Source organism: Pistacia vera, unplaced genomic scaffold (assembly GCF_008641045.1).
Source record: "Pistacia vera cultivar Batoury unplaced genomic scaffold, PisVer_v2 Contig1144, whole genome shotgun sequence".
Lineage (NCBI taxonomy): Eukaryota > Viridiplantae > Streptophyta > Magnoliopsida > Sapindales > Anacardiaceae > Pistacia > Pistacia vera.
In genome coordinates this window covers 270,442-281,259 of record NW_022195187.1, presented here as the reverse complement: position 1 = coordinate 281,259, position 10,818 = coordinate 270,442, and the positions used below count along the sequence as shown (strand labels likewise).

The window sequence follows — 10,818 nt, the reverse complement described above, 5'->3', positions numbered from 1 at the left end:
ATGATTGCATGGCCACCTCCTGCTAACATCACTAAATTGCATGGATTTTTGGGTTTGATAGGTTATTATAGGAAGTTTGTGCGAAATTATGGCATCATTGCACGCCCTCTCACCAACTTACTCAAAAAAGGGAAATTCGGGTGGCCTGAGGAAGCAGAAGCCGCCTTCTTGGCTCTTAAGCAAGCCATGATCACCACTCCCACCCTGGCCATGCCCAATTTTAGTGAATCTTTCACCATTGAAACTGATGTATCAGGAGAAGGAATAGGCGCAGTACTAACACAACAGGGTAGACCCATCACCTTTATGAGCGCACATTGGGAGTTGCAAAGAAAACTTGGTCAGTCTATGCCAAGGAGATGCCTGCGATTGTAGAGGCAATACGCCTATGGCGTCCCTAGCTATTAGGAAGAAAATTCTACATTCAGACGGATCAGAGCAGCTTGAAGTTTTTCAGTGAGCAACGAACGATAGCTTCGGAGTAGCAAAAATGGGTAGCCATATTGATGGGCTACAATTATGAAATAACCCATCAACTTGGCTGAAAAAATTCAACCACAGATGCCCTCTCATGCATGCCTCACAACCTAGTTCTCCATCAAATGCACGTGGCCATCGTCTCTATATGGGATGAGATACGAAAAACATCTAATGGGGACCTTTACATTCAGTCACTTGATCAGGCAATTAAGGCACAGCCCGAAGGTCCATACTTCCAACGTCACAGGCTAATTTTCTTTATAGGAAGAGTGGTGATTCCTTCATAAAAGGAGCTAAGGAACAAATTAATGCATAAGGATCACAACACCAAGATGGGAAGACATTCAGGAGTACTGCAGACTTACAAGAGATTGGCCTAACAATTCTATTGGCCAAAAATGCATCAAACAATACAGGAGTACGTGTGGCAGTGTGATATTTGTCAACGAATGAAATCAGAATCACTCTCTCCTGCAGGTCTCTTACAACCAATTCCCATTCCTTGCCAAGTATGGGAGGATGTCACTCTCGACTTTGTAGAAGAACTACCCACATCTCATGGTCCTAGTTAGTAAATGCAGGTATGACAAAAAAAGGTACGGAAATTTTACAGATATGATACGGTAAATGGTGAAAAATTCGGTCATAAAATTTGGATACGAAAAAAATACGGTACGGGTATATACGGGTTTAATACGGCACATTGTCAAAAATATGTTTTGAAAAATACGGCAATATCAATCCTAGTTTTAGCATTTTTCATGGGCCATTTGGTTAAAATCTATATAGCATTTCAAATATACAGGTACGACAAAAAAAGGGTACGGGAATTTTACGGGTATGATATGGCAAACGGTGAAAAATATGTTTGTAAAAATTTGGCAAAAATTTGGATACAAGAATAATTTGCAAATAATATGGCTGAGGCATATAATTCGCAAATAATACGGCTGAGCTAATAAAATACGGCAGTTCACGAATAATATGTGAATTATATGACTGGGCGTATAATTTGCGAATTTACTAACTAGGCTCATGGCAAGGACACCATCTTGGTGGTCGTGACAGGTTGAGTAAATCTGCCTATTTTCTCACCTTAACTCACCTGTTTACCACTAAAAGTGTGGCAGAAAAATTCGTGGAAGGACTTATCAAGCTACATGGCCTACCTCAGTCCATTATCAGTGACCGAGACCCAATCTTCATCAGCAGATTATGGCAAGAATTCTTTCAAATGTCAGGGACTAAATTGCAGCTAAGTTCCGCCTACCATCCGCAAATCGATGGCCAAACCAAAGTTTTCAACCCTAAACCCTACCTCCCTTGGGTTGAGCTCTGGTATAACACCACCTACCATGCCTCAACAGGATTGACATCGTTCCGAGCATTGTATGGCCGCTTGCCACCCACCATTCCCATCTATTTAGTTGGGCTGTCTCCTGTACATGAAGTGGACTAGAGTCTCCTTACAAGAGATGAGTTGCTTCGACAACTCAAGACTAACCTAGAAGTTTCCATTAACCACATGAAACAAACAACGGATCATAAGCGACGTGAAGTCACCTTTGAAGTAGGTGATCTGGTGTATCTTAGTTTGCATCCATATCGGCAACAGTTAGCATTTAAACGGGTTCATAGAAATTGGCAAGCCGGTGTTGTGGATCGTACCCAGTGATGCAACGAATCGGAACAGTGGCATATAAATTGTAACTGTCGGAAGGAACTCGAATTCATCCAGTCTTTCATGTGTCCTTACTAAAAAAGTTCATTGGCGATCGAGCTTTGGCTTCCCAGAACTTGCCGCCATTGAATGAAGACGGAGTTGTCATATTGGAGCCCAAGCAAATTTTGGAGACACGTTGGGTCAAATGGGGACATAAGTTTGAGGAAGAAGTGCTGGTTCAGTGGGCATACCTCTTAGCGGAAGAAGCCATGTGGGCGTCATCTCCCCTTTGCTTCAACAATTTCCAGTTGTGGACCTTAGAGATAAGCGTCCACTTCAAAGGAAGGGTATTGATAGACCAAGGGGAGACACGTTGGGTCAAATGGGGACACAAGTTTGAGGAAGAAGTGTTGGTTCAGTAGGCATGCCTCCTAGTGGAAGAAGCCATGTGGGCGTCAACTCCCCTTTTGCTTCAACAATTTCCGGCTGTGGACCTTAGAGACAAGTGTCAACTTCAAGGGGAGGATATTGATAGACCACGACGATCATAGAGGCAACCAAAACCCCACCCCAAGTACCAGAATGGAGTTTGAAATGGGCAGGGGCTAAGAGTCTTGCATGCATGGGAGTAGAGGGTGAGTGGAGTTTGACATGGAGTAGAATTCTACGGGCATGTGGGAGGATTGAGTCATATCCGGTTGAGAAGTTCTAGCTGCCACGTTGTGCATGATTTTTCTGCAATTTACTTCTTCTGTTGCACATGTTAATTTGTTGGTTTATATTGCTTTTATTTCGGCATCATGAGATCATGTTAATTTTGTTGGTTTATGTTGTATTTATTTCGGTAAGTATCAGAATGGAGTTTGAAATGGGCAGGGGCCAAGAGTCTTGCATGCATGGGAGTAGAGGGTGAGTGGAGTTTGACGTGGAGCAGAATTCTACGGGCATGTGGGAGGATTGAGTCATATCCAGTTGAAAAGTTCCAGCTGCCACGTTGTGTATGATTTTTCCACAATTTACTTCTTCCGTTGCACTTGTTAATTTGTTGGTTTATGTTGCATTTATTTTGGCATCATGAGCATGACTTTGCTTATTTAAAGCAGCCATTGTTTATCATTAAGGAATATATATATATATATATCTAGTTATTGCAATTGGGTTCATTCTCGCCCCAAGAGAATTTATCTTAATTTATTCAAGTCTGGGACCTATCATATAGTCATATTTCTATGCCCTAAAATTGCATAATCTTAAATCCCAGAATTTGAAACTTTGATGCATTTTCACTATTTATAAAACATAATAAAACATACCCAAATCCATGAGTAATCTGTTAATAGAGATTGTAGAATAAGGCAGTGTATCTCTCTCTCTTTTTCCCTTTCTGTAAGTTTCTTGTTTTTCTTCTGATAAAAAAAAAAATATTATGGGTACATTGGAACAAAGAGAGGACCCCCTTTATATACGACGATTATTTATTAATTCCCAAAATGCAATTATTTTAGTAATTTCTCCATCAAAGATAAATGATCATGATACCCTTCAGTTAATTTAATTATTGCAAAACAACCAGGATAAAATTAATACATGGACCACCTTATGTGAAATATAAAATATTTCAAACATTAAGTTCACATTCAGAGTCTACAGATGATAATATTTACAATCTTTAGCGGTATATGTTTTGAAAGTATTTTTGATATTTATTATAAATGCTTTCAAATTGTAAAGAATAAATTTTAATATTAGAATATTACTTTGAGAAATTAGTTTAATTACTTACGTTGTGCTACATAACACTTTCAAAAGTATATCGCTCTCAAACTTATTCTCAGCAATATGTATGACTTGATAGGGATGAGAGACATCAAATTAGCTGTATTATACAATAGAATTGGCCAAGTATAACGGTGCCCTCCTTTATCTTCAAGCTTTGCATTTCTAATTTTCAAGCTTATAAATGTCAAATAAATTTTTTATAAACTCTGCATGTATGGACATCAGTCAATTCAAGGAGCCATGCCTCCTAAAAGAACGCAGGTAATAAAAATTATTTAAAAAAAATAATAATAATAAAAGAGACACATCGAAGGAAACTTCTGTTGCGAGTGCTGTTAGTCACCGCAACAAAAAATACAAAGCCCAGTAGCATTAAAATAATAATTTTTTTGGGCCATTTAAAAATGAAGTCATTTACTCCTACGAATATTAAATATAGATTAATATTATTTAGTACCCATCATTTTCTCTTATTTTAAGTGAGGATTTATTAGTAATAATATATTTTATTCTTTCTAATTCTTAGACACAATTATGCGTATCCATCCTATTAAGAATATGATTCATAATTCATTATAAAAATAGTAAAATATGTTGGATATGTATTAAGAATTGTCACAAAAATTCATTTTGATGCCGATGTGTATTAAGGGTGCGTTTGGTTTCGACAATGTTTTATTACAAAAAAATATGTTTTTTGTGACGCCGATGTGTATTAAGGGTGCGTTTGGTTTCGACAATGTTTTATTACAAAAAAATATGATTACTAGTGAGATAGATAATTTTAAAAGATTAATGGGTATAAATTATTGTTATGGACTGTATTAATAATTAATGTATTTAGTTGACAGTAATTACAAAATATTAGATATTATTATATTGAAATTACCTTTAGATATATATATATATACACACACACACACACACATGGTATATATATATGGGGCATTTTTATCCAAATAATTAATTAATGAGGTTAAATAAGTCATTCAACAAATTGGGTTAATTGTTATTTGACATCAATAGAAGCACATTTGTGTTCGGAATTTTTATTAAGGGTAAAATTGGAACAAAAATAGGAAATACTATCCTTTGAGTTAGTAATCACATAACACCCTATATCACCTCTTATATTACTTGAGTAATAAAAGATTATGATTTATTACCTACAGAACTAAACAAGGAAATGCCCATATTAAAAGATAGATTACTAGAATAATCTTCTAAGGGCCCTAACTAAATGCACCCTAAATATTATTTACACTTTCAATAATAAATATACCTCAACAAGTTCCAAGCTATGATAACACAATTGTAACATAAATTCCCTTATTATTATTGATAAAAACATTTGCTGAAGATTTTTCAATTTAGCACTAAAAGAAAATATATGAAATTTTATATTTAAATTATCAAATTACCATGCTTAAAATCTATTAATAAACGAAGAAAAGTCCATTTTAATTTAATGTTAGCCCATTAAAAGCCCAAACCAACAACCAAACACATGTCCGAGACCGACTTCGCTTTTACATGAACTTGTCCGCTCTTGCATACACACCAAACATTCAGTCTCACATTCGAATACGTAACCACAAGTGTTCCTTCTCAATAACCTACCGGACACGCGTCACTCCCACAATCCTCTTCCCTATATATACCCAAACACCCCCTCCCACACTATCCCTCTTTAACCAAACCCTCATAACCTGGTTTTGCTCCTCTCCTCTCAAGTAGCACCCAAAATCTATACTCCTAAACCCTAGATCTCAGATCTCTGCTCCTAACAAAGGTACGTTACTCATTAATCATTTTTTATTTTTCTAATTATCTATGTAATTTGTAATTTTCTTGGTTTTTTTTTTTTTTTTGTTTTTGTTTTGTGATTTTGATCGGTGGTGATTGCAGATGGTGTCAGACGCGAGCAAGAAGAAGGCGGCGCAGAAGAAGGCGGCGGCGGCTGCCAAGAGAGGGGGAAAAGCAGCGGCGGCGGCCGCATCTTCCAAGGCGGCGGAGGCGCAGAATGGTGTTGATAAAGTTGCTAATGGGATTGGAGCTATTCAAATTTCCGATCGAACATGTACTGGAGTTCTTTGCTCGCATCCTCTCTCCAGAGATATTCGTGTAAGCTTTTTTTTTTCTTTTTTTACCTTCTTCGTGGTATTAATAGAATTTCTGAAATTTAGGGAATTATTTTATTTGAATTTAATTTGTGATCTCATTGCAGGTATTTTACCCTTTTTCTGTTTTTGGTGCTTTTTTTATTTTTAAAAGTTTTGGTGATGATTTCTGGATTAGCTCTGAAAATATTTAATTCTGTGCAATTTAATCTTATGTTTATTTTGAATATCTTGGAGATTTAGTAAGGTGTGTGTCACTGTTCTGCATTTTAGTTTTCGTAGATCATTTGTTGGGTGAATACAACGTGCACCTATCAAGTATATTTTTTTACCTTGATAAAGCTCGAAATATAAATTATTAAATAGATTATGAAAGTTTAGACGAGAGGGAGAGAATGAATTTAGTTTCATAGTTCTGTTGTTTAGGCTTTTTTTTATACGGGCTTAGGTATGGTGCTTTGGGACATACTGGAGTCTTTTTACAAAAGTTTGTGGATTATTTTGACTGGAGTCATATAGTATGATGTAAACCATTGATTATGAGATGATGTCTTTCTTTGTTGCAGATTGAGTCCTTATCAGTCACTTTTCATGGACACGATCTCATAGTTGATTCTGAGCTGGAGCTTAACTATGGAAGGTTTGTATTTTTCGATGGAGGTGTTGGTTGATATAAATATCCCTTTTCTGCATGCATATTTTGTATATGCTTGTGTTTATTCTTTACTTGTGTTTGCAGACGTTACGGTTTGCTTGGCTTAAATGGGTGTGGGAAATCTACACTATTGACTGCAATAGGGTGCCGTGAGCTCCCAATTCCAGACCACATGGATATTTATCACCTCAGTAGGGAGATTGAAGCTTCTGACATGTCTGCTCTGGAAGCTGTCATATGTTGTGATGAGGAAAGGTTGCAACTGGAGAAAGAAGCTGAAGCCTTGGCAGCGCAGGTGTGTGTAACTGAAAATCCTTAGATTCTCATCCTTTTTCCTTCGTGGACTACTATTCTCACTGTCAATTTTTAATTTTTCTTAGGATGATGGAGGTGGAGAGCAACTTGAGCGTATTTATGAGCGTTTAGAAGCCTTGGATGTAGCAACTGCGGAGAAACGTGCTGCTGAAATCTTGTATGGTCTTGGTTTCAACAAGATGATGCAGGCAAAGAAAACTCGAGATTTCTCTGGTGGTTGGAGAATGAGAATTGCATTGGCACGGGCTCTATTCATGAACCCAACAATCCTGTTGCTTGATGAACCCACCAATCATCTAGGTAAGTACTTATGCTGACAGTTCTGCTCAAGGTGTTTCAATTATTTTATGGACCCTATGTCATCAGATAAAATAAGATCCAAACACTGTTTGATATGTCAAAGTTTTGGAGGTTGAAGTGTTTGTCTCTGTATACGGTGTTCGCCGTAGGGCTTTGGTTCTCATGGTGCTTTACTAGTCCATTTTTTTAATTTCATTTTCACTATTAGTACACAATCTATTAAAAGTAAATAAATTAAAAAAAAAAGGTTTTTGCAATAGTTTGTTTGATTATGTTTGCTGTTTCTGTGGTGTGTGGCATAAGCGGCCAAAAAGATTCATTATTTGGTTTGTGTGAAACCTTTGCCAACTATGGGATGCCCCTTAAAATTAATTCTTAGATTCTTAAGTGGAAAATGGAAACTTGGTCAGGAAATTTGTGGCCATAAATGAGAGAAATTCTTTCAAGTTTTTCCTTGTCAAGACATTTTGGTTCTGACCTCAGAAAGATCTTTAACTTTCTGCATATCTTGATTGAAGAATAGTTTTACTACTAAAAATGTGTTTTCAGTTAATTAGCTTTTTGGTGCATTTTATATGTATTTTCCTTTCCCTTTGTGTGTTTTTCTTGGTGTGGTGGGGGTTGAGGGAGATAAATGGGCTAAGCAAGATATGGTGAATGACATTGTCTTTGTCTAATTTGATGCATGATACAGTAAATGACATTGTCTGTCTAATTCCAAGTCTGAGCAGACTTTTGACAAATATTTTTATCCATGCAGATTTGGAAGCTTGTGTCTGGCTGGAGGAGAGTTTGAAGAAATTTGAGCGCATCTTGGTTGTGGTTTCACACTCCCAGGATTTCCTGAATGGTGTTTGCACAAACATCATTCACATGCAAAACAAGAAATTGAAACTCTACACTGGTAATTATGATCAGTATGTTCAGACCCGTTCTGAACTGGAAGAGAATCAGATGAAACAGTACAAGTGGGAGCAAGAGCAGATATCTTCAATGAAGGAGTATATTGCCCGATTTGGGCATGGGTCAGCAAAACTAGCTCGCCAGGCCCAGAGCAAGGAGAAAACACTGGCAAAGATGGAGCGAGGAGGGCTTACAGAGAAAGTGACGAGAGACAAGATTCTTGTCTTCCGTTTTGTTGATGTTGGAAAGCTACCACCACCAGTGCTGCAGTTTGTGGAAGTCGCATTTGGTTATACACCTGATAATCTGATTTACAAGAACCTTGATTTTGGGGTAGACTTGGACTCCAGGGTAGCGTTGGTGGGACCAAATGGGGCTGGTAAGAGTACGCTGCTGAAGCTGATGACGGGGGAATTGGTTCCTCTTGATGGCATGGTTCGGCGTCATAATCACCTTAGAATTGCACAATACCATCAGCACTTAGCTGAGAAACTTGACTTGGAAATGTCTGCCCTTCTGTATATGATGAGAGAGTACCCAGGCAATGAGGAAGAGAAAATGAGGGCAGCAATTGGGAAATTTGGATTGACGGGTAAAGCCCAGGTGATGCCAATGAAGAATCTGTCGGATGGGCAAAGGAGCCGTGTGATTTTTGCCTGGTTAGCCTATAGGCAGCCCCACATGCTTCTCTTGGATGAGCCAACTAATCATTTGGATATTGAGACAATCGACTCCCTGGCTGAGGCATTGAATGAGTGGGATGGCGGTTTGGTTCTTGTTAGCCATGATTTCAGGCTCATAAACCAGGTAGCGCATGAGATATGGGTTTGTGAAAATCAAGCTGTTACTCGTTGGGAGGGTGACATTATGGACTTCAAGCAACACCTCAAGGCGAAGGCTGGACTGTGATTGAAGCAGCAGATAAACCGAGGATGGGTTTGAAGACCACTATATTACACTAATATTGTCAGCTATTAAAGCTTGGCTTTATTTAGGCCAGGATGATATTTTCTCATGGGGGGTGGATTATGATGAAGAAAGCTATTGAGCAGGAGGGACGAAGGCTTTTTTATTGTTTGAAGCCGATTTGTTCCGTTATTTTTTCTGCTCGGTTATTAGGTAATATTTTTGTTTACATTTGCGCATTTATGTCATGTTATACTTGGTTGGCCAAGGAGATATATATCGATACTTAAGTAGGTTTAGATAGGTTTAGAGGTGATGGCTATGAGATGAGATCTTTACCCATTTAACCCTATTGTGGTATTGGAGAACCTATAATTATGGTATTCTATATGTAATGTTTCTTTATTGACCGCCTAACTAGTTTTCTATTATCGTATAATTGTTATTGAGCCTAATAATGAATCATATGGAAAATGACGTGTTTCATTTTGTTAAACTTTTGTATCTTGAATTTAGGAGCATGTAAAAATCCGATGGCTAGGGCCTAGTGTTTGGTAAGGGCCTTTACCAAGACGAACAAGCAGAAAGTTAAAAATAGGTCTTGCATTTCCCCTGGGCTAAAGCGGCTAACAATACGACTTCAGGCTCACAGTTAAGTGTGGGTTCTACATGTAGCTAAAGGCTGGGCTGTACTTGTAGAATTGGAAGCAATGTTTAATGGATTAACTAGAAGTCACAATGTGCAAATATGGTTACGATCTATATATAAGTGAATGGAACATATTATTAATGGACATGAAAAGCTACCCAGGTTATCTCAAACCTAATATAGTATTTTAAGGGTGCAACAGATACAACCTAATAGATAGACGAGGGTAGAGGGACTGAGTGGCATGATTAACTAGATAATGTTAGCCCAACTAAGAAAATTATAAATCATGTAGAGCCATGGTCTAGACATTAATTCTTAGGTCGTAACTCTTGTGCGTCAAGTCAACAAGCTCAGCGTCTCAGCCCATAAGAGAGCGTATATGACTTTGTGGAATTCTTAAGATATTAATCTCATTCACTTGGAGATGCTTGGAATTTTATTTTATTTTTGTAAAACCACAAACATAAAACTATAAACATATTTCTATTAATCAGTCATTAAATAAGGGAAGGAGTTTCGAATAAATATCGTGAGGCGTGAAACACTATTAGATTTAACATATTTAGTAAGGCTAAGGTTTATAAATTGTAAAGTTTATCTAGTTTTAAAATCAGAAAAATAAATTTATATTAGAATAATAATAATAATTAAAAATCAGAACAATTAGAAAACAAAAAATAAATAAATAAATAAAACGGTGTCTGGCCAACGATCTAGCCAGGGTAGGCCAGATCGTGGCACCAATAAGATCTCAAATTAGCCTCAGATCAAAATTAGAATCTCATACGTCAATTGCGTACAGGCCCCTCCCCAATGCTCTTATTCTTACTGAAAAACACTATACTTACTCACTAGTTGTACTAACCGTCTTACTATTTTTGTTAAAATTGCACATGGTACCCGTACTATGCGTTATATTTACAAAGAATAGTAAGATGATTAGTAAGATGGTGAGTAAGCATAGTATTACTCATTCTAACTAGTAGTGGATTCCCTCCATCTAGGATAAGCAACCTGAGTTGTCTGGAATACCGGAGATATGTGA

At 37.3% G+C, this 10,818-nt stretch overlaps 2 protein-coding genes across 2 annotated transcripts; both read left to right on the top strand.

Moving 5' to 3' along the window:
• LOC116145322 (uncharacterized mitochondrial protein AtMg00860-like) lies at positions 1 to 375 on the top strand. Its single transcript, XM_031430768.1, has one exon. It carries the CDS (start codon positions 1 to 3, stop codon positions 373 to 375), a length of 375 nt encoding a protein of 124 aa, XP_031286628.1.
• Positions 376 to 5,587: 5,212 nt separating this feature from the next.
• LOC116144971 (ABC transporter F family member 1) lies at positions 5,588 to 9,538 on the top strand. The gene is made up of 6 exons (XM_031430425.1): positions 5,588 to 5,714; positions 5,831 to 6,046; positions 6,609 to 6,682; positions 6,782 to 6,992; positions 7,078 to 7,312; positions 8,073 to 9,538. The coding sequence occupies exons 2-6, from the start codon at positions 5,831 to 5,833 to the stop codon at positions 9,122 to 9,124; spliced, it is 1,788 nt and encodes a 595-aa protein (XP_031286285.1). The 5' UTR covers positions 5,588 to 5,714; the 3' UTR covers positions 9,125 to 9,538.
• The last annotated feature ends 1,280 nt before the right edge of the window (positions 9,539 to 10,818 follow it).